Below are 24,668 nucleotides of genomic sequence, written 5' to 3'. Positions count from 1 at the left end.
TATTTGTTATTTGAGTTTTGAATTGAATAAGTTCTTTATAGATTTTCTATATTAGCCCTTTATCTGATGCGTCATTTGCAAATATCTTCTCTGAATCTGTCGGTTGTCTTTTGGTCTTGTTGACTGTTTCCTTTGCTGTGCAAAAGCTTTTTATCTTGATGAAATCCCAATAGTTCATTTTTGCCTTTGTTTCCCTTGCCTTTGGAGATGTGTCTTGCAAGAAGTTGCTGTGGCTGAGGTCGAAGAGGTTGCTGCCTGTGTTCTCCTCTAGGATTTTAATAGATTCCTGTCTCACATTTAGGTCTTTCATCCCATTTTGAGTCTATTTTTGTGTATGGTATAAGGAAATGGTCCAGTTTCATTCTTCTGCATGTGGCTGTCCAATTTTCCCAACACCATTTATTGAAGAGACTGTGTTTTTCCCATTGGACATTCTTTTCTGCTTTTCTGGGTTGAGGGTCCATTTCTGGGTTTTCTATTCTATTCCATTGACCTACATTTCTTTTTTGTGCCAATACCATATTGTCTTGATGATGACAGCTTTGTAATAGAGCTTGAAGTCTGGAATTGTGATACCACCAGCTTTGGTTTTCTTTTTCAGCATTCCTCTGGCTATTTGGGGTCAGTCTTTCTGGTTCTATAGCTCATGGATCCTGGTTCCATATCCTCCAAATTTTGGGATTATTTGTTTGAGTTCTGTGAAAAAAGTTGATGGTATTTTGACAGGGATTTTATCAAATGTGCAGGTTGCTCTAGGTAGCATAGACATTTTAACAATATTTGTTCTTCCAACCCATGAGTATGCAACGTTTTTCCATTTCTTCGTGTCTTCCTCAATTTCTTTCATGAGTGTTCTATGGTTTTTGGAGTACAGATCCTTTGCCTCTTTAGTTAGGTTTATTCCTAGGTATCTTATGGTTTTGTAAATGGGTTTGGCTCCTTAAGGGAACAACATTTCCTACATAGGAACTGGTTGGCACAAAGGCAGCAACAACCTTAGTGCAACTGAGGAATAAAAGTTCATTGAGGCTGGGGCAGGGTAAACCAAGGGGAGAGTGTTAAAAATGGAAAGCAGAGAAGTGGGCATGGACAGATCAACAAGGTGTGTGAGCCAGGATAAAGTATTTGGATTTTGTTGTGATTGTGATGGGAAGCTTCAATTAAAGAGGACAGTGACATTATTTGATATGCATTTTAGAAAGTCATTCTTTGCTTCTGTGTAGTTTGTGGATTATAGGGAAGCCAAAGTAAAACAGGGAGAGCAACCAGGAAACTCCTATGCTGGTCTAGACAGGAGATGAAGATGAAGGTGCTATGGACCAGGGGGATAATGGAAAGAAGTGGCAGATTTAGGCTCTGCTTTGGTGGTAGACATATCAAGATTTTCTGGTGGATTGGCTGGAAGAAAGGGAAGTGATGAGATAAAGAGAGAAATCAAAGGTAATGCCAAGATTTTTTTGTTTGATCCAATGAAGTTCCTAGTAGTAGTAAATACTGAGACAGGAAAATTGGCAGAGAAGCAGTTTCGAACATAAAAAAAGGAAAGCTTTGTTTGGGCCTTGTTAAGTTAAAGATGCTCATTAGACCTGCAAGGAGAACTGTATGGATGGTTTGTTGTGCAGGTCTGGAAATCTGGGAAAATGTTCATGCAGGAGAGATAGGCTTGGGGGTCTTGGGCAGAGGGTTGAAATTTAAAGCCAGGAGACTGGCTGAGATGCCTTCCAGGCTGTGTGGGACAAATAACAAGAGGGACCCTAGAACAAAGCAGGAGCACTCTAACATTAAGTTATGCAGTAGAAAAGTCAAAGGAGTCTGAGAAGGAATGCTCATCGAGGAGAAAAGCCAGAAAGTATACTGTTAAAGGAAGCCAAGAGAAGAAAATAATTTGAGGAGAGAATGGCCAACTGTTCTCAATGTAAACAAGAGTCAAAGTCAAACCAATAAGGCTGTTCATTAATTAGGAAACAGGTAGGTCATTAACATTAACATTAACATTAACATTAACATTAACATTAACATTAACATTAACATTAACATGAGCAGTCTCATTGGAGTAGGTCAGGAGGCTTTTTGGCGAGGGGAAGGAGGTTTGATTACTTGTCTGGAGTGGCCTAAGAAGAAAATGCAAGGCAAGACAGTGAAACCACCACAGGTGTAAAAGCCATTTTGGACAAAGAAAGACCAGAGAAGAGAAAGCAGACCAGGCAAGGGAAACAGGATGCCTGCAGCCAGTGTTGAGTGCCTCAGTGAACCTTGTGGTTATTAAGATGAGGTGAGTGCGATTGCCCTAGCTCTACACGGGGGTGTCGACGGGGCGCGGGAGGGGGGCGCGGGAGGGGGGCGCGGGGTTGCTCCAGCGCTGTTTTCCTGCTCCTGCGGGGCACACAGTGTGTGAATAGCTGGGTTCCTGTTCTGCTAGATGAAAACAACGGACAAAGAAGAGAGGGGAAGAAATTAAGCATATTCATAAGTGGGAGAGGCTATAAAGTTGGATCATGGACTTTAAGTTAGGGTTTTTTTTTTTTTTTAAGATTTTATTTATTTATTTGACAGAAATCACAAGTAGGCAGTGAGGCAGGCAGAGAGAGAGGGGGAGGCAGGCTCCCTGCCTGCGGGGCTCAATCCCAGGACCCTGGGATCACGACCTGAGCCAAAGGCAGAAGCTTTAACCCACTGAGCCATCCAGGCACCCCTTAAGTTAGGTTTTGATGGAAATGAGGATCTAGAAATGGTTGGTAGTACGAAGGTGAGAGGAGCCAATGGACTGGAGGTCTTGGAGTCAAAGAATGAATGGAGTATGAATGGAGAGAGCTCAATAGACAGGGATTAGTGGCCAGGCAGGGTAAGCAGAACAGTTATGTGTGGGAGCTGCTAAATTAGAGACATGAATATCTCACCCATTGCTTATTTTCTTTTGAGCAATTAAGTTCTCTAGGGTATTATTCCAGTCATATCATAAGCTGCAGGGGAACACACAAACTTTTGAAGAACCCATCTAGCTGAACAGGTGAGAGTGTCTTCTAATATTAGGGAAGAAATTCCACAGGAGAATTCCTGTGTGGAAGGCCTTAGCATGTGACATTAATAAGCAGCTTTAAACTAAATTAACTTTTGAAAAATAAACAAAAGAGAAACAAACTTCACTTTAAATGGGAAAAAAGAAAACCTGTTTCCTTTCTCTACTTAGAACACACTATTTTTTAGGATTAAAAAAGATTTCTTAAAAAGATTTTTAGTTATTTATTTGTCAGAAAAAGAGAGGAGAAAGAGAGTGAGCACAAGCAGGGGGAGTGGCAGGCAGAACAGGGAGAGGGAGAAGCAGGCTCCCCTCTGAGCATGGAGCCAGAGAAGGGACTCAGTCCCAGGACCCTGGGATCATGAACTGAGCCAAAGGCAGATGCTTCACTGACTGAGCCACCTAGGTGTGCCCCCCTTTTTATTTTAATTGTTAAGTAATCTCTACATCCAGTGTGGGGCTCCACCCACAGCCCCAAGTTGAAGAGTCATATGCTTTACCGACTGAGCTGGCAGGTGCCCCTACTTAAAATCTCTTCTAACACTGACTGTGTGGGGCTTTATTCTACACCAAGTGATTTGCCAATTCTCCAGACACCAACTGGGTATCCTGCAATTCAATTCAATTCTGATATTAACTACGTGGGGTTAGGGCAGGCCCTCCAAGTTCAGGGCTTAGTCCTACAGGATTGACCCCCAACATCAGACATCAGTCCCAAGTTCCAGGCTGTCACCTATGCTTTGGACCAATTGGCTATAAATTGAGGGTTCCTGCAACACCCTCCTCATGATTGATTGTTTGCTATAACAACTCGCAGAACTTAGGGAAACACTTTACTATGACTGGTTTGTTACAAAAGATGGAAGTCAGGGGCAGCCAAATGGAAGGGATGTATAGGGCAAGATTTGGGGGAAGGGGTGCAGATCTTCCCTGTTCTCTTTTGGCACATCATACCTTGATGTGTTCACTAACCTGGAAGCTCTCCAAATCTCATGGTTTAGGATTTTGATGGAGGTTCTATTACACAGTCAGGTTTGATTAAATCAATGACCATTAGTAATTAACTGTTTTGGCTCCTCTTCCCTCCTGGAGGTGGGGGGATGATGGACCTGAAAATTGCAACCTGCTAATCATGCCTTGATCTTTCTGGAGATTAGCCTTCATCCTAAAATTACCTAGCAATCCCCAACCACCAGTCACCTCATTAGCATACAGACACTCTTATCCTTGTGGCTATTCCAAGGATCTTAGAAGCTTTGGTGTCAGAAATTAGGGTCAAAGATTAAATATTAGAACAAAAGATGCTCCTAGCACCCTTTCAGTCAGGGAATTACCAGGGTCTTAGGAACTCTGTCAGTAACTTGGTACACAGACCAGCTAAGTATTTATTATGCCACATAGTTTTATCACCCTATATTGGTCAAAGTATTTCCCATGTTGTCTGAAAATAAAGTACCTGTCTTTATTGTCAGGTCTATAGTGTCTGGGAAGATGGAAAGTGTGTGCTTTGCTATGTTTGTCTGGAAAAATTTAAGTGCGCTATTATCAATAGTAATTAATAATGTATTAGTTGTAGGTATAACTGTTTTGCTGCACAATGGACACAACACAAAAAACACAATAAAAAACAGAACATGTCTGGAATAGAAACGTATTACACCATATAATACTTTATAAAACATTTTACATTAACTCATTTGAAAATATTTGCTGCATCTTTTCAAAGAATCTGTAACTACTTTCCAAAAGGCACTCCATTCATTGCTTGGGTAGATCTCAGGTTTCCCCTCTCCCAGTAGGGTCAATTGCATTATTCTGTCTCTTTCCTTATTTAGACATAAATATTAAAGTCTTCTCTCTTCCTCCCAGGGTAAAACTCCTGAACCTCTTAGCTTGTGAATGCTAGCAGAATGGTAGGACTCCAGAGCTGTGATTTTTTTTTTTTTTTTTTTTAAGATTTATTTACTTTAGAGAGAGAGAGTACGTGCACTTGAGGGAGTAGTGGCAGAGGGAGAGCGGGGGAGAGAATCCCAAGCAGATTCCCGGCTGAGCTTGGAGCCCCATGCCGGGCTTGCTCATACCAGCCAGAGATCACGGATGTGAGCCGGAAATCCAGAGTCCCACGCGTTAACCCGCTGAGCCACCCAGACGCCCCCGGAGCTGTGATTTTTGAGTTTAAATAATGACGTGGTGCCTGGAAGTCAGTTTGAAGTCCACGTCCTGTTTATCTGGGACCTTATTATTATCATCATTTTTTTTTATATAACAGACTCATTCATGTCGATTCATTTTATGACTATTACCAAAATAGGACTTAATATTTCTTAGGAGAATGGGCCACACAAGGGCTTTAGGAAGAGAATGTAACATGTTAGCAACATCAGTCGATTAAATATTGATGCTATGGCCCAAAAAGGACAACCTTAAACTTCTCTTGCCAAGTCAAATTCCAGTTTCTTCCTACTCTTTCTTCTGATTCTTTACTTTCTCTTTGGCTGAAATTAGAAGCAAGGGAGCAGAGAAACGAAACCAGAGGTTGACCAAGAAGAGGGAAGCCACACAGACAGATCGTGTCTGCGATTTTATCCTTCGCTTTCACCCAGGGTCTGAGCGCTCCCAGCAGAAACGAGGATCCAGTCGAGGGTAGGGTCACGACCAGGGTCACGCCGACTAATTTTACAAAGCGGCCTGAGCTGCTACCGCAGGTACCCACCCCCGAACCCCTCCTCCCGCGGAGGTCAGGGACATCCCCTGGCCGGGCCCTGGTCTCCCCACCCACCTCCCCAGCGGGCTCGCGGCCGGCGCGCGGGCACGGCCTCTGACGGAGGGCGGGAGTGCGCTCGGCCGCCGCGCCATACTCTTGCCCGCCGGAAGGAGCGGCGGCGCCAGCGTCCTGCCGCCTGTCCGTCACGCAGCCGCCCACGCCGCCGCCGCTTCCGATTGGTCGCAGTTCCGGGCCAGGCCCCTTGAGGCCCCGCCCCTCGCGGATGGACCGGCCGGGAGGGCGTGGCAGCGGCGGGCGGGTCCGCCCAGCTGTCAGTTACGGGGGCGGCCCGGCCGGCGGGCGGGCGCTCGCAGGCTACCTCGTCGCTCGCTGGCGCGCGCTCCCTCTCGACGCCTGTGGGGAAGTCGGGGCCGCCCGAGCGGCTGCCGCCACCGCCTAGCCCCGACCTCCTCCCCCGTCCCTTCCCGACTCAGTCTCTCCCGCTCGCGCACCCCCGAGTAGTGAGTGGTCCCGCGCAGGGTCCGGAGAGTCACCGCGGCGGCCCGGGTGGTGTTTAAACCATGTTTAGGAGGATTTTGCAGAGGGTAAGAGAGTGAAACCGTCTTTCCGGCAGCACGTGAGCGGGAGAGCCCGAGCCCGGGGCTGCGGGCGCCGCCGCCGAGCTGAGGAGCCGAGGCGGCGGCGCGGGTGCCGCTCCTTAGCGCGGGCTCTCCTTCCTTCTGTAGGCCCCGCAGCCCGGGAGGTGGTTAGGCCTCGGCCGTCCGCCCCTGGGGCGGGCCGCGGGGGCAGGGAGGGCGGGTGGGGCGGCGGCGGCGGCGGCGGAGCAGGCAGGCTGGACCCCTGGCGGGCGCCGAATCCCCGGCGTCCCTGCGCACTCAGGCCCGGCGCCGCGCTCTTGAGCGCGGGGCTGTCAGTGAGACGGGCGGCGGGGCGGGAGGGTGTGGTGCCGGCGCGTTCCTTCCAGCTCCGGGAATGGCAGTGCAAATGCAGAGTTAGTGCCTCCAGCCGGGTGGAGAGCGCCCCGTGGGAGATTGCGGGAGGCTTGCTCAGCCTCTCCACCCTCCCCGCCCACCGCGCCCCCAACTTTGCACGCACCTGCCACATTCGGCAGCGGTTTTGCTGGGGAATGTGGTGAACCCCGGCCTAGCTGGGGCCCAGTCGTGGTACCGACACTTACTGGCAAAATCAGCTGAGAAGGAAGATATTACTCACTGTTGGAAACTTTTCTTTCCCCCAATTAAAAATGCGTTTCGCCCTCTCAGCCCAGAACCTTCTTTGAGCTCTCCAAGAATAAATTCGCAGTAAGCTTCATCCAGTGATAGACACTTACTCCTTCACTTTCTGCCAGTGTGGGAAAGCAGGCAAAACCTTTAAGATATAGAGACAAGAGCATTGGAAAGCCTTATGTGTATTGTGTAGAAATCAGTTCGTAGGCTGATAGAGTATCATTTCCTACAAGAGTTGCTGTACTCAAGGTTTTGTTTTTGAGAGCCACCCCTCCCCCCTTTTTTTAACTGATAGGGTGCAACAAAATGTAAATGATTGGAAAGTTGGGGCTAACCTCGGTTGGTTACTGAGGGAGTAGAATAACTAGTTCAAAGGACAAAAGAAATTAGTGAATTTGTAGTATTGAGCCAAGGAATGTGCCAAAGACAGTTGAGTCATCCACTATATGGGAAGGGAGGGAGTGTTCTTGGCTCCTGCATAGCTTTGTGAAATGTTCAAGTCATGTGAAACTTGGTCATGTATCAGGGGAGAAATAGTTAACTTGTGTATCCACCACCCTGTATTGACATATGAGGATTTTTTTTGCAGTGGTTTTGTCAGAGTTTTTTTAAAATCTTGATAAGCCGATGATTTTGGCAATAGCAAGGGCATGCCCTTTACTCTTGCCATCAGTTCTTGTGTTCAACTGTAAAGACATCTGTGCATGATTTACTCGTTGTACTTGGAGATTGTTCTTCCTTCAGACCTGGAGGAACTGATTACCTCATGCCTCAGACTGTGTTTTTGTCATAGTTCCACATCTGAAAATTAGTTTGCCTATGGTTTGCTTTGAAGTTTATAAATAAAATAAAGTGTTTACTGACTTAGGAGTAGCTTCTGGTAGGGGCGCCTGGCTGGCTCAGTTGGGGGAACATGCGACTCTTGATCTTGGGGTCATGATTTTCATCCTCATGTTGGGTGTAGAGATTACTAACAACAACAACAAAACAAAAAACAAAACTTTGAAAAAAAAACAATACCTTCTGGTAGTTACAGATTAATTTTCAGAAGTATGGGATGCTTTCCAGTACTCTTGGTTTAATGTTGTTAAGCATTACCATTGTATAAGGACCGCTTTTATATAAAGACTGTGTGTTGGTGCATACACAACAGTTACAGAAGTTTCAATTGAAATTGCAGAATTGGAATTGTGATTATTGCTGAGATGTGATATGGGATCATCACAGATGAATAAGTTACTTGACAACTGACTTTCTTAACCAAGGCACTACTGATGTGTGACTGGATAATTCTTTGTTGTGGGGAGCTGTCCTTTTGCATTCTAAGATATTCAGCAGCATCCCTCTGGCTTTTACTCACTTCATGCCAGTAGGACCCCCTTCCCCCATCCTTTTCCTCTTTTGTGACAGCCAAAATTATCTTCATGCTTTACCGTATGTTTCCTAAGGACAAAATTGCTCCTGATTGAGAACCACGGTGTTAAATGTGTATACTCTTTTACAGGAAAATTTGAATTGTTTCTCATAGTTACTTAACTTTTTTCCCTTTTGTATTTGTGGTGAGTGTCAGTAAACACCAAATGTATGCAAGGGACTGGGAAGCAGTTAATAAGGTGTGGGTCCTCCCTTTAAAACTCATAGCCAGGTAAGGGGAAGTGGACATCTAAAAGTAATTACAGTGCTCTGTAATAGAAGAATGAAGACTGCCCAGAGTGCTGCTCTGTGTGAGGGTGTTGGGACCATCAGGACAAGCTTCTGGTTGGAGGTCATATTCCCAGCTCCAAAGAAGGAAGAGGATGTCGGGCAGAGAGAACAGCAAATGCCAAGGCATGAAGTCATGAAAGGGGCAGGTAATAGTAGGAAGAATGTGAACAGTTAAGTTTAGGAAGTGAAATGATGTGTAGAGATGAAGCTGCAGGGTAGCTACAGACTAGATCCTTAGAGGACCTGGAGTCCCTTCAGAGGAGTTCAGCTTTTGGCTTGCAGATGGGTCAGTGTTAAATCTCAGCGTTTAATAGGGGCATTTTGATCAAAGCCTTAAAGAAATCTGGTGATTTGTGTGGGCATTTTGATGAAAGCTTTAAAGAAATCTGGTGATTTGTATTACTAGTTTAGAACCTACAATTATATTTATTAAGTCCACAGGTGGTATTTACTAGCAAGTATAACTAGAATCTTTACATTATGTTATATTACGTTAATGTATAAGATAATCTTATTTCTTAGCAGAGGTAATAAGATACAAGATTAAGATGAAAGTTGCTAATTTATTCGTTTGAAATGGGCTCTGTGCTTTGAAATTATATTGCATTCCTTTAACATTCTGTTTTTAGATGACCTTTTCCTTTTAACTGCTTGAATAGTGTTCTTTAAAAAGCATTTTTGAAAGAAGTTAAAGACAATGTCCTTACAATCACTTGTAACTCAGAATGTTTGAACATCACCAGTAAGGTCCCAGTGGTATTTTACAGAAAATTTGTTTCTGGTTTTTCTCCTCGTGCTTCTCTTCCTTTTCCTCCTCCTCCTCCTTTTTTTCCCATTAGCTTACTAAAGTTGTTTCTGAGGCTTGAAAGGGTCTGAATTAGAAAAAAAAATGTAAGGTAGCTCCAATATGTATGTATTGACTGTTTTGCTTAATGGTCCTTTGAAGAGAACTATGAATTTAAAGTGCTTGATGACCATGGGGCGCCTGGCTGGGCCATCCTGGAGCATGTGACTCTTGATCTGGGGAGGGGGGAGTTTAGGTTCCAGCCCCACACTGAAAGTGGAGATTACTTAAAAATAAAATCTTTAAAAGAAAGAACAAATAAAGTGCTTGATGACCAGAATAGATGATCAGTACTTAGTACTTTAGGCAGTTTATAAACTTTATTGCTATTTCTTTCTTAAAAAATTTATTGTGTTTTAGATTTCCTTTCACTGGTACATTTTAGCAATGTTATTACATTGCTAAAGAAAAAAATGTGTTTAATTATTATAGAATTGTAGAAATAAAAGGCTTTTTTTTTTTTTTTTTTTTTTTTTAGTGGTCAACAGGTCTTACCTGATTTTAAAAAGGAGGAAGCAGAAACAGATTAACTGATTTATCTAAGGCAACACAGTAGATGTCAAAACTGAGACAAGAGCCAGATTTTCCCAGCACAGTCCATTTCCCCTTTTTCTGGCACCTTGTTGCCCTTTCTCCCACTATTGAAATTGATATGGTTAGCACTGTGCTAATCACTGTGGAAGATATGGGGAAAATATGAGACCTAACTTTTTCCTAAAGGATATAATTAAGTCCCAAAGAAAATGATAAAGAAAATGAAGCCTGTAGTAGGACAGAGGAGGAAAGATCAGAACCAGCCTGTGTGAGCAGGGAGTCTGCTAGGAGAAAATGAACATGAGATGGGGTTTTGAAGAATGTGTGTGTTTAAGAGATGTCCTAGAAAGTTTCTTTTTAGGAAGGACTAACAGTATAAGTAAAGATGTAGAGATGGGAACAAGTTCATTCTTCCTGCCCTCCCTCCTTCCTTTGCATCTAGCCTTTTAATAAACATATTTATAACACTTGGTATATGCTAGAAACTGGGGATGCAGCAATGAATAAGATACAGTCCTTGCTGTCAGGTAGCTTCAACAAAGTGACTTTTAGAGATAAGAGATATGTTCAGAGCAGAAAGAAATTGAGAAGGACATTTACAAAGATAATGTGGCACCCCATTGCGGAGATTCTTGATTGTCTAGCTCAGCCCTGTTCAATGCAAATGTGAGTTACATACATAATTTAAAGTCTCTCTCAAATAAGTAAAACAGTAAAACAGGGGGCACCTGGGTGGCTCAGTCTGTCAAGCAGCCAACTCTTGGTTTCTGCTCAGGTCATGATCTCAGGATCTTGGGATCCAGCCCTACTGGATCTGTGCTCAGCAGGGAGTCTGCTTGTGATTCTCCCTTTTCTCCCCCACCCCATGGCTCACAAGCTCTCTCTCTCAAATAAATAAAGTTTCTAGTAGCTACATTTAAAGTAAAAAGAGGTGAAAGTAATTTTTAAAATATGTATTTTTTGACCCAATACATCTAAAATATTCAACATGTAATCAATATAAAAATTATTAATCAGATATCTTAAATTCCTTTTTTTTTTTTTTTTTTTGATTAAGTCTTTGAAATCTGGTAAACCTGGCGATTCACAGACCTGTACCCCTGGGGATAAAAATATATTATATGTTTAAAAAAATAAAATTTATGAAATCTGGTGTATGTTTTGCATGAGCAGCATGTCTCAATTTGGACTAACCATATTTCAACTCTTCTACAGTCCCATGTCACTAATGGCTGTTGTATTGGATGGTGCAGGTCTAGTTGAATTCATACATAATTTTTAACTTTTTATTTGGAACTAGTTTCAAACTTGTAAAAAGTTGGAAAAATAAAATAATAGAAGGGACAGTTCTCACTTCTCTCTTCTCTTGCTCTCCGTATGTGTCATTTCCCCCCCCTTGATTCATTTGAAGATCAGTTATTGTCTTTTATATCTGAATACTTCAGTGAAGAATAGGTATTCATTTACATAAGAACAGTATAGTGGTCAACTTGATAAATTTATATTCGTTTAGTTACTATCTATAATTCTAGTTTTGTCAGTTGATCTGATAATGTCCTTTGTAGCATTTCCCCTCCACCAGTTTAGGGTCTAGTTAGGATTAGGTATTATATTTAGTTGTTAAAAGTTGTTATTTAGTTGTTTAGTAGTCTGTCCTTCCTTCCTTCCTTTTTGTTTTTTTTTTTTAAGATTTTATTTATTTATTTGACAGAGATAGACACAGCAAGAGAGGGAACACAAGCAAGGAGAGTGGGAGCTGGAGAAGCAGGCTTCCTGCTGAGCAGGGAGCCTGATACGGGGTTCAATCCCAGGACCCTAAGATCATGACCTGAGCTGAAGGTGGACGCCCAATGACTGAGCCACCCAGGTGCCTGTAGCCTCTTTTCATCACAGCATGTTTTTGTATTTATGAAGAGTACAGATCCCCTCCTACTTTTTTTTTTTTCTACACTGTTTTTCATGTTATGTTTACCTGATATTTTGTTGCGATTAGATTGAGATTATGCATTCTGGGCCAGAATGTTGCCTAGAAGATGTGTGCTTCTCAGGTTATCACATCTGGAGGCCCATGATGTCTTTCAGTCCTTCATAGGTGCTGTTAGTTTTGATTACCTTGTCAAAGGTCAAGTTGTAGCCCAACTCTTTGACTGTATAATATTATTTTTTTCTTCTTTTTGCAGTTAATAAGACATTTACTTATTAGACCATGCAAATATCTTGTTCCTTATAAAAAATTTCCCCTAAATTTTGTATCCATTGTTCATTCTTGCCTGATCTATCTTAGTGACTGCAAAATGATCATTTTTCCACTTTGGCATTCCCTTCACCTTTACCAGTTTGGTCATTGGCTTTCCTGTTCTTGCTTTCCTCTCTCCCTCCATCTCTCCCTTTCCTCTTTCTGACCTTCCTTTTTTCTTTCCTATTGGCATGGACTCATAATTTCAGTTTTTAAAAATGGTTTATAACTCATCACTGTACTTAATTATTTTGGTGGTCAAACTGTCAGATTTGAATAGTGGGAGCCCCTTTTGTGTTGCCCCTGTGTCTTTTTGACATGGTTCTTTTTTTTTTTTTTTTTTTTAGCTTTCCTTCCTTTCTGGCCTACTAGGGCATTTTAAGCTCATTGATTACTTTTTCCCAGCCCTGAAACTGGCCATTTCTCTGAGGAGCCCCATTTCTTTTAGTGGGGAATGGTATTAGAAACCCAGGTCTGGGGTGGCTTTCCTTCTCATTTATTTCAGCAGATAAATTTGACATTTTGAACTTTATTCTGTAGGCATTAGGAAATCAATAAGATTTTATTAAGCAGTGAAATATATTTCGTATGCAGGAGAAGCAGAATTTTTCTCTTATTTTCTTTGGGTGTCTGACTGGGCCTAAGAATTAAACAGACATAAGGCAGATTAACAGGAGAAAAGGGTACAAATTTTATGAAATTTTTACATGTACATGGGCAGCTTCACAAGAGAATGAGGACCCCAATAAGTGACGGAACAGGTATTTATACCTTTTAGACAAAGAAACAATGCATTTATGAAGAATTAACAAGACAGAGGGATTTGGGTTAGGGGTAGTATATGGTGAAGAAGTAGCCAAGAAGATAAGGGTTAGTTTAATAAGGTTTGTTTATACAGATTTCTCAGTCCCAAGTTCTCTGTCTCTGGTGATGAGAATGTCTTTTCTCCTCCTGGTACAGTGAGGGTGTCTTTGACATGAGAGTTTTATCTCCTGCTTTGAGGAAGAAAAGAGGGTCAGAGTGTTCTTGTGTACCTGCTGTTTAGTGCCTTTAATTAAAGATAATTAGTATGCCAAAGTGGCATATTTTGGGGTGACATCCTGGTTTTCTTCAAGCACAAAGTAGGAGTTAATAATGTTTACTGAATGAGTATTGGAAGGAATGTTTTAGGAAGGTTAATTTGTCAGTGCTGCATGTGATATATTAAAACCATAGGGGAGTCTAGGCAGAGATCAGATAGAGATTTTAATATTTTAGTCACTAAGAAATTACGATTTGCATTAGAGTGATGACAATGTGAGCAGAAAAAAGGGTGATGAATAGGGAAGAAGACTTTTTTTTTTTTTTTTTTTTTAAGATTTATTTATTTGAGAGAGAGAGTGTGTATGTGCACAAGCAGGGGGAAGGACAGAGGGAGAGGAAGAGAAATCCTCAAGCCGACTCCATTCTGAGTCTGGAGCCTGACTGCATTCTGAGCTCTGAGCCTGAAGTGGGGTTCAATTTCATGACCCTGAGATCGTGACGTGAGCCCAGATCAAGAGTCGGATACCTAACTGACTGAGCTACCCAGAAGATGCTCTGGGAAGACCTTTTGAACATATCTATTCTTCAGATGTCTAGTGTGGGCCTACTGTGTTCTGTGGACACACTGATGAGTAAAAGAGACATGAACCACTGTGGAGCTTAGTGAAAGAGGAACTGTTCAAAGAATCCCTTAGCTTTTTTGTCACATGGATGGGTCTTAGGAAGGAAAAGCACAGGGAGCCCCAAGAGCATACAGCAAGAGGTCCCTGATCCAAACTGAGATGTTAGGGAAGGCTTCCCAGATTGGTTACATGTTTAAGTTTGATGCAGTTACTACTAATTTATTAAACAAAATTTAATAAGTGGAATTATTTTCTCTCCATGTAGATTTATTTTTAGTGTGTTAAGAATAGAGATTGAGATCTCAGAGAACCAGGGCTAGAACTGAGTTTTCTCTTCTTATCCTGGTGGTCTTTTGCTTGTGCTAAAGAGACAGTTTAATTCATGGTTAACAGGCTGAACTCTGGGGCCAGACTGCCTGGTGTGATATTTGTATCCCATTTACCAGCTGAGTAGCTTTGGGCAAGTTACTTGGTTTCTCTGTGTCTCATTAAAATGATCATAATAATAGTATCTGTCTCATAGGACTGTTGTAAGGATTAACTGAATTAATATACGTAAAGGACTTTGACAGTATCTGGCGCATGGCTCTCTGTAAATGTTAGCTGATGCTAATGTTGGATTATTATTATTATTATTATATACTCCAAATTTCTTCAAGGAACACGTTTCTTATTCCAACTCCCTTTTAAAATATTTATTTATTTATATTAAAGATTTTATTTATTTATTTGACAGAGAGCTATGAGAGCACAAGTAGGCAGAGCTTCAGGCAGAGGGAGAGGGAGAAGCAAGACTCCCTGCTGAGCAGGGAGCCCTATGTGGCTCTATCCCAGGACCCTGGGATCATGACCTGAGCCAAAGGCAGACACTTAACAACTGAGCCACCCAGGCGCCCATCACTCCCTTTTTTTAAAATTATGTGGATATGGGTGTGTAGACATTCATCATACTATTAGGCATTAATTCTGTGTTAATTACTTTGCTGGGTTTGGGAATTAAAAACTCTTGAGGAGTTTTAATGGGAGAAACAGATACTTAAATAATTACAAAGTAATGTGGTAAGTGTTGATCGATACACAGAAGAAGAATTTGTGAGGACAAAAGAAAAAGTAACAAATCCTGTAAGGAAGGGTTGGAGAAGGAAGGGGGAAGACAAGGAATGGAGATGGTTGAAGGCCTTGCAGAAACTAAAAATGATAGGCAAAGAGGAGGAAGGGAGAGAAGCCATCTTTAGAGAAAGGGACCAAGCAAATGCAAGAGCATGAAACAGCCTAGCACAGCATTATGGGAGTTATGAGTTTATCTGCATGTGGATGGGGGTCGCTGTAAGAGGTAAGACTGGAAAGGGTTTTGGACTTTATACTAAAGACAATAAGGAGCCATGGAAAGTTTTTAAATGATCAAATTTGTAATAAGGAAAACCCTCTGAAAGTATTTTTCCTAGGTAATCTTTATATAAAGTAAATTGGGTAAATCACTCATCTGTCTAAAATATGTTGGTAACTAATTAGTGCCCATCGGAGGTGTCTAAACTCTTTACCTTGGCACACAAGGCCATAATGCTCTGGTTCTTTTATACAATTTCAGGCTCATATCCACGTACCTCTGCACATGGTCCTGACCTTGCCATTCTCAGTAATTGTGTTTCTCATAACTTACCCTGTTATTTCATCCCTTCATACCTCTGTAGAAGTTTTTTATTCTGCTTAGGCTGTCCTACCATTACTTGTAGACACTGATCATTTCAAGTGACACTGGGAGTTATTTGCTTACTTTTTTTTTCTTCTTCTTCTCCCCAAACATCCCATACTAATTACAACAGGCTTTTGGTATTAGGCCATCATTTAAGCCCTGGGATCCTCCACTCCTGAGGGTAAGATCTTGTACAAAATTTCAAGCTGAGACCCAATTGCTTTATCTGTAAATTGAGGATATTATATACCTCACAGTGTTGAAGGATTAAATGAAATTAAATGAAATAATGTTCATGAAGTACGCACCACAGTATCCAGCATTCAAGAAACATGTATTATATAGGAGGTATCCCACTTTAGATATCTAGAAAATTTTTGTAATTTGTTTACTTGACTATTTCCTACTAGACTTGAGCTCCTTTAGGGTAGGGATTTTGTTTTCTTTTTCGGTGTATAGGATCTAACTTAATGTTTGATGCTTGGTGTTTTTTCAGTAATATATGTTGACTGCTTGTTGGCAATGTAGAGAGGATGGCTCCATTAGGGGAGCGACTGGCTAAAAAGTAATGACTTTTTAGTTCTAAAATTGTTCATATTTGAATCATTTGGAATTCTTAAAAAAAAAAAAAGATTCCCAAGTCCCTCCATTTTATTGGAATTTCTGGATCTCTATAGTTTTCAGTTCAGGAGATGATGAAAGCTTGAATTTAGACAGTGGCTTTGGGGACAGAGAAAGAATGATTTTCAAGAAAATTTAAGAAAATAAAATTGATAGGGCTTATTGATTTGTGAGTAGCTTGGGTACGTGAGAAGATAGTGGAATGGACTAAGATACTGAATAAAGGAAGAAGAGCAGATTTGGGGAGGAAGGTGAATGTGAACTAGAGGTGTGGCCATCCCAGTGGAGATGTTCACAGGGAGGGTGAAAATATAGGCCCAGCACTCTGGAGACAAGTGGAAGCAAGTATTAGATATGTATAAATACATATCTTGAAGAGAAGTCAAATAAATACTGAGAAGTGTCCACTGAATGGAACAGTTGAGTTGTACTTAGTTCAATTTCAGGAAGGTCATAAAGATAAATTGGGAAGTAAGGGAGTAGAATCCGGGAACACAGATTACTTTCTGAGGAATATGGAGTAGAGGAAGCAGAAACTAAATATTAAATGCATGAATGAAATTTGCCATCCTTGGACAATATTCTAACAAATGATTTTTATTTTCAAGGGTTATAAACTTCCTTAACTCAGTTTAAGTTATAAGGGGGATTTATTGGAAAGTTTCAAAGTGATCCGTGAAGAAGAATTGCTATGCAGTTAATCCTCATGAAAATGGTATCCGGGATAGAGGCACTTTTTCTCTTTGTCTTACTCTTTCATGGACCACTGGCATCTTATCTGTCTCTCTCTGTGTCCAACTTCCTTGTTTCTGTTTACTCAGTGTGTTCAAGACCCCAGATGGACTCCTGACTGCTCAATTCTATGTACTTCTTTGTGTAGTTGGCTGGCCCAGTGTCTCAGTGTCCAAACCCAAGAGAACACTTCAGAATGTCCTCAGCATCTTTTTTCATTGGGTCATGCATAGTTCTCTGGCTGGCCAGAGGTGTTCATTGATGGTTTAGTCAACTGAGGTTGGAAGTGGAGTGTGGTCATATAATACTTAAGACTATCCCTTCTAGGAGTTGTGGCACTATGAAACAGATGATTTGCACATCATTCTTCTAGAAATGAGCTTTACCATGGTTCTGAAGTAGTGATAATAGTTATCTGATTAAGTTCATTTGGCTCTAGGAATAAAGGATCCATCAGGTTAGCTCAAAAATAGCATAATAGTCGTTATAAGGATGCACTTGGCAATAAGAAAGATGGAATTTCATGAAAATTCAAAATCAAACATTTAATATGGGGCTGAGCCTCTCAGACGTTTTTACAAGGCTTTGAAGGCTCCTAGGTAGGACTTTCATGACAGAGATTTATAGATTTTCAATGTACAGTTGAGCTGTTAAAGTACTCAGTGACTCTTGGGGTGCCTGAGTGGCTCAGTGGGTTAAGCCTCTGCCTTCGGCTCAGGTCATGATCCCAGGACCCTGGGATCGAGCCCCGCATCGGGCTCTCTGCTCCGCAGGGAGCCTGCTTCCTCCTCTCGCTCTGCCTGCCTTTCTGCCTACTGTGATCTCTGTCAAATAAGTAAAATATTAAAAAAAAAAAAGTACTCAGTGACTCTTAATGTATCTGTGTCCTCTGTATCTATATACTTTTGTTTCCGGTCTTGTCTCATTTTCTCACCCTCTAGTGTATTTTTTTTTCTTCGTGACTTCTGCGTACTCAGAGTCTATAGTCTTTTCAAACTTTGGTTTGGTTATATCTTTGGTTTGCTGCCATCTTTCATGTACTCTGACTTTACCTCATGACTACAATGTTTATCTGTTTAGTGCCAGTTTGTGTGGCTAATTAATAATTTCTCTTTATAGTTTGCCATTCAAAGGCCTAAGCATGGAACTCAGCAGTGTTTGTTCTTGGCTTTGGGCTCTTTCTTTCTTTCCTTTCTTTTTTTCTTTTTTTCTTTTTTTTTTTTTTTGCCGCCGGGCCATGTTATGGGCTGCTAGCTAGCTTGTGAATATCTGCTGTTTGGTCCAGGTGATCACATCTTTGGTCAATTGGCAACAGACACGGGGTCATATAACCTGGCTACCTTGGACTATGTTCTCAACGTGGGCTATGGTAGGATAGCTTGCTTTAAGATGGAAGCAGAGCTGTCACCTGCATTATGATTGATTGACATATTGAATACAAGAACGTGAGTAATTTAGTTGCATTGGCATCTGTTTAAGTGTTGCATAGACTATTGGAGTAGTTGAAATTTAAAACCACCCTTTTCCCCCTCATTTCAGTCTCTAATATCAGAGACTATGGCTAAGTGTTACATAACTGTGCTAATATAAAAGTTTTTAGAGTCTCAGTGATACTTTATTTGGACTTTAAGTAATATTTGGAAAATGTTTTAAGAATTTCTGTCTTTATGTGCTATGCCAGAATACATTGTTGTGTGGGGTGAATTAAGTGGGAAATCATATTGAGTTAGAAATCTGATAAGGAAGTATGAATTTATTTTGTTCTGTGAGACATTTATTTTTTGACATAACCTCCTATCTCTTTGCAGCTTTTACATATTTTAAGCAATAATATAGTTTTAAAAAATATTTGAAAATAACGTTTCTGGTTCTGAAAATAAAGCATGTACATCATAGAAATTTGAGTAGATCAGAAAAGGAAAATCGAGAAGAAGCACAGGGCTGTAGTATAGTGGATGGTTTAACATTAAGACCACGAGCTTTGAAGTCAGATCGAGGCCCAACTTTGTGCATTACATTTGTAATCTTAGCTAACAATTTATTTAGCTTCTTTAACCATATTTTTCCCCGTTGGCTACATGGGAGCAATCCCTTTGACTTTATTCAAAGGATTGTTATAAGCATTAAATGATATAATGTAGACAAAGTGCTTGGCTTCATGCCCATCATAGAGGTTATATGTTAGCTATTTTTTTTTTAATTTTATTTTTATAAACATATATTTTTTTCCCCAGGGGTACAGGTCTGTGAATCGCCAGGTTTACACACTTCACAGCACTCACGATAGCACATACCCTCCCCAATGTCCATAACCCCAACCCCCCTCTCCCAACCCCCCTTCCCCCAGCAACCCTCGGTTTGTTTTGTGAGATTAAGAGTCACTTATGGTTTATCTCCCTCCCAATCCCATCTTGCTTCATTTACTCTTCTCCTACCCCCTTAACCCCCCATGTTGCGTCTCCTCTCCCTCATATCAGGGAGATCATATGATAGTTGTCTTTCTCCGATTGACTTATTTTGCTAAGCATGATACCCTCTAGTTCCATCCACGTCGTCGCAAATGGCAAGATTTCATTTCTTTTGATGGCTGCATAGTATTCCATTGTGTATATATACCACATCTTCTTTATCCATTCGTCTGTTGATGGACATCTAGGTTCTTTCCATAGTTTGGGTATTGTAGACATTGCTGCTATAAACATTCGGGTGTATGTGCCCCTTCGGATCACTACGTTTGTATCTTTAGGGTAAATACCCAGCAGTGCAATTGCTGGGTCATAGGGTAGGTCTATTTTCAACATTTTGAGGAACCTCCATGCTGTTTTCCAGAGTGGTTGCACCAGCTTGCATTCCCACCAACAGTGTAGGAGGGTTCCCCTTTCTCTGCATCCTCGCCAGCATCTGTCATTTCCTGACTTGTTAATTTTAGCCATTCTGACTGGTGTGAGGTGGTATCTCATTGTGGTTTTAATTTGTATTTCCCTGATGCCGAGTGATATGGAGCACTTTTTCATGTGTCTGTTTGGCCATCTGGATGTCTTCTTTGCAGAAATGTCTGTTCATGTCTTCTGCCCATTTCTTGATTGGATTATTTGTTCTTTGGGTGTTGAGTTTGCTAAGTTCTTTATAGATTCTGGAGACTAGCCCTTTATCTGATATGTCGTTTGCAAATATCTTCTCCCATTCTGTCAGTTGTCTTTTGGTTTTGTTAACTGTTTCCTTTGCTGTGCAAAAGCTTTTGATCTTGATAAAATCCCAATAGTTCATTTTTGCCCTTGCTTCCCTTGCCTTTGGCGATGTTCCTAGGAAGATGTTGCTGCGGCTGAGGTCGAAGAGGTTGCTGCCTGTGTTCTCCTCAAGGATTCTGATGGATTCCTTTCTCACATTGAGGTCCTTCATCCATTTTGAGTCTATTTTCGTGTGTGGTGTAAGGAAGTGATCCAATTTCATTTTTCTGCATGTGGCTATCCAATTTTCCCAACACCATTTATTGAAGAGGCTGTCTTTTTTCCATTGGACATTCTTTCCTGCTTTGTCGAAGATTAGTTGATCATAGAGTTGAGGGTCTATTTCTGGGCTCTCTATTCTGTTCCATTGATCTATGTGTCTGTTTTTGTGCCAGTACCATGCTGTCTTGATGATGACAGCTTTGTAATAGAGCTTGAAGTCCGGAATTGTGATGCCACCGACTTTGGCTTTCTTTTTCAATATTCCTTTGGCTATTTGCGGTCTTTTCTGGTTCCATATAAATTTTAGGATTATTTGTTCCATTTCCTTGAAAAAAATGGATGGTACTTTGATAGGAATTGCATTAAATGTGTAGATTGCTTTAGGTAGCCTAGACATTTTCACAATATTTATTCTTCCAATCCAGGAGCATGGAACATTTTTCCATTTCTTTGTGTCTTCCTCAATTTCTTTCATGAGTACTTTATAGTTTTCTGTGTATAGATTCTTAGTCTCTTTGGTTAGGTTTATTCCTAGGTATCTTATAGTTTTGGGTGCAATTGTAAATGGGATGGACTCCTTAATTTCTCTTTCTTCTGTCTTGTTGTTGGTGTAGAGAAATGCGACTGATTTCTGTGCATTGATTTTATATCCTGACACTTTACTGAATTCCTGTACAAGTTCTAGCAGTTTTGGAGTGGAATCTTTTGGGTTTTCCACATATAGTATCATATCATCTGCGAAGAGTGATAGTTTGACTTCTTTGCCGATTTGGATGCCTTTAATTTCTTTTTGTTGTCTGATTGCTAAGGCTAGGACTTCTAGTACTGTGTTGAATAGCAGTGGTGATAACGGACATCCCTGCCGTGTTCCTGACCTTAGAGGAAAAGCTTTCAGTTTTTCTCCATTGAGAATGATATTTACAGTGGGTTTTTCATAGATGGCTTTGATAATATTGAGGTATGTGCCCTCTATCCCTACACTTTGAAGAGTTTTGATCAGGAAGGGATGTTGTACTTTGTCAAATGCTTTTTCAGCATCTATTGAGAGTATCATATGGTTCTTGTTCTTTCTTTTATTAATGTGTTGTATCACATTGATTGATTTGCAGATATTGAACCAACCTTGCAGCCCTGGAATAAATCCCACTTGGTCGTGGTGAATAATCCTTTTAATGTACTGCTGAATCCTATTGGCTAGTATTTTGGTGAGAATTTTTGCATCTGTGTTCATCAAGGATATTGGTCTGTAGTTCTCTTTTTTGATGGGATCCTTGTCTGGTTTTGGGATCAAGATGATGCTGGCCTCATAAAATGAGTTTGGAAGTTTTCCTTCCATTTCTATTTTTTGGAACAGTTTGAGGAGAATAGGAATTAGTTCTTCCTTAAATGTTTGGTAGAATTCCCCCGGGAAGCCATCTGGTCCTGGGCTTTTGTTTGTTTGGAGATTTTTGATGACTGTTTCAATCTCCTTACTGGTTATAGGTCTGTTCAGGCTTTCTATTTCTTCCTGGTTCAGTTGTGGTAGTTTATATGTCTCTAGGAATGCATCCATTTCTTCCAGATTGTCAAATTTGTTGGCATAGAGTTGCTCATAATATGTTCTTATAATTGTCTGTATTTCTTTGGTGTTAGTTGTGATCTCTCCTCTTTCATTCATGATTTTATTTATTTGGGTCCTCTCTCTTTTCTTTTTGATAAGTCTGGCCAGGGGTTTATCAATCTTATTAATTCTTTCAAAGAACCAGCTCCTAGTTTCGTTGATTTGTTCTATTGTTTTTTTGGTTTCTATTTCATTGATTTCTGCTCTGATCTTTATGATTTCTCTTCTCCTGCTGGGTTTAGGGTTTCTTTCTTGTTCTTTCTCCAGCTCCTTTAGGTGTAGGGTTAGGTTGTGTACCTGAGACCTTTCTTGTTTCTTGAGAAAGGCTTGTACCGCTATACATTTTCCTCTCAGGACTGCCTTTGTTGTGTCCCACAGATTTTGAACCGTTGTATTTTCATTATCATTTGTTTCCATGACTTTTTTCAATTCTTCTTTAATTTCCTGGTTGACCCATTCATTCTTTAGAAGGATGCTGTTTAGTCTCCATGTATTTGGGTTCTTTCCAAATTTCCTCTTGTGATTGAGTTCTAGCTTCAGAGCATTGTGGTCTGAAAATATGCAGGGAATGATCCCAATCTTTTGATACCGGTTGAGACCTGATTTAGGACCGAGGATGTGATCTATTCTGGAGAATGTTCCATGTGCACCAGAGAAGAATGTGTATTCTGTTGCTTTGGGATGAAATGTTCTGAATATATCTGTGATGTCCATCTGGTCCAATGTGTCATTTAAGGCGTTTATTTCCTTGTTGATCTTTTGCTTGGATGATCTGTCCATTTCAGTGAGGGGAGTGTTAAAGTCCCCTACTATTATTGTATTATTGTTGATGTGTTTCTTTGATTTTGTTATTAATTGGTTTATATAGTTGGCTGCTCCCATGTTAGGGGCATAGATATTTACAATTGTTAGATCTTCCTGTTGGACAGATCCTTTGAGTATGATATAGTGTCCTTCCTCATCTCTTATTATAGTCTTTGGCTTAAAATCTAATTGATCTGATATAAGGATGGCCACTCCTGCTTTCTTCTGATGTCCATTAGCATGGTAAATTCTTTTCCACCCCCTCACTTTAAATCTGAAGGTGTCTTCAGGTTTAAAATGAGTTTCTTGTAGGCAACATATAGATGGGTTTTGTTTGTTTATCCATTCTGATACCCTGTGTCTTTTGATTGGGGCATTTAGCCCATTAACATTCAGGGTAACTATTGAGAGATATGAATTTAGTGCCATTTTATTGCCTGTAAGGTGACTGTTATGGTATATTGTTTCTGTTCCTTTCTGATCTACTACTTTTGGGCTCTCTCTTTGCTTAGAGGACCCCTTGCAATATTTCCTGTAGAGCTGGCTTGGTGTTTGCAAATTCTTTCAGTTTTTGTTTGTCCTGGAAGCTTTTAATCTCTCCTTCTATTTTCAATGATAGCCTAGCTGGATATAGTATTCTTGGCTGCATGTTTTTCTCGTTTAGTGCTCTGAATATATCTTGCCATCTCTTTCTGGCCTGCCAGGTCTCTGTGGATAAGTCTGCTGCCAATCTAATATTTTTACCATTGTATGTTACAGACTTCTTTTCCCGGGCTGCTTTTAGGATTTTCTCTTTGTCACTAAGACTTGTAAATTTGACTATTAGGTGACGGGGTGTGGACCTATTCTTATTGATTTTGAGGGGGGTTCTCTGAACCTCTTGGATTTTGATGCTTGTTCCCTTTGCCATATTGGGGAAATTCTCTCCAATAATTCTCTCCAATATACCTTCTGCTCCCCTCTCTCTTTCTTCTTCTTCTGGAATCCCAATTATTCTAATGTTGTTTCGTCTTATGGTGTCACTTATCTCTCGAATTCTGCCCTCATGGTCCAGTAGCTGTTTGTCCCTCTTTTGCTCAGCTTCTTTATTCTCTGTCATTTGGTCTTCTATATTGCTAATTCTTTCTTCTGCCTCATTTATCCTAGTAGTGAGAGCCTCCATTTTTGATTGCACCTCATTAATAGCTTTTTTGATTTCAACTTGATTAGATTTTAGTTCTTTTATTTTTCCAGAAAGGGCTTTTATATCTCCCGAGAGGGTTTCTCTAATATCTTCCATGCCTTTTTTGAGCCTGGCTAGAACCTTGAGAATCGTCATTCTGAACTCTAGATCTGACATATTACCAATGTCTGTATTGATTAGGTCCCTAGCCTTTGGTACTGCCTCTTGTTCTTTTTTTTGTGGTGAATTTTTCCGCCTTGTCATTTTGTCCAGGTAAGAGTATATGAAGGAGCAAGTAAAATACTAAAAGGGTGGCAACAACCCCAGGAAAATATGCTTTAGCCAAATCAGAAGAGATCCCACATCGTGAGGGGGGGGGGGAGGGGAAAAAAAGAGGTTCAGAAAGAAAAAAAAAAGAAAAAAGAAAAAAGAAACAAAAAAAGAAAACCAATAATGAAAAAATATAAAAAGGAAAAAAATATATATATTAGATAAACTAGTTAAAAAACGTTAAAAAAGAAAAGGGTAAAAGTTAAAAAAATTTAGCAGAAGAAGAGAAAAAAATTGAAAATGGAAAAAAAAATTAAATTAACTGCAAGGCTAAAGAATCATGGGGAGAAAGCCATGAGTTCCGTGCTTTGCTTTCTCCTCCTCTGGAATTCCGCTGCTCTCCTTG

General features: G+C 40.7%; 1 protein-coding gene across 2 annotated transcripts in view; it reads left to right on the top strand.

The window, feature by feature from the left end:
• The first annotated feature begins 6,069 nt into the window (after positions 1-6,069).
• The window catches only part of EEA1 (early endosome antigen 1), a 124,869-nt gene continuing 106,270 nt past the window's right edge, over positions 6,070-24,668 (top strand). For both annotated transcript variants that reach the window (XM_032874212.1, XM_032874213.1), the window contains exon 1: positions 6,070-6,325. In XM_032874212.1, the coding sequence (XP_032730103.1) occupies positions 6,302-6,325 (24 nt within the window). In that variant the 5' untranslated portion in view covers positions 6,070-6,301. The remainder of the gene's footprint in view (positions 6,326-24,668) is intronic.

Source organism: Lontra canadensis, unplaced genomic scaffold, assembly GCF_010015895.1.
Source record: "Lontra canadensis isolate GAN:19392208 unplaced genomic scaffold, GSC_riverotter_1.0 scaffold52, whole genome shotgun sequence".
Taxonomy (NCBI): Eukaryota; Metazoa; Chordata; class Mammalia; order Carnivora; family Mustelidae; genus Lontra; species Lontra canadensis.
This window is presented reverse-complemented; position numbering and strand designations above follow the sequence as displayed.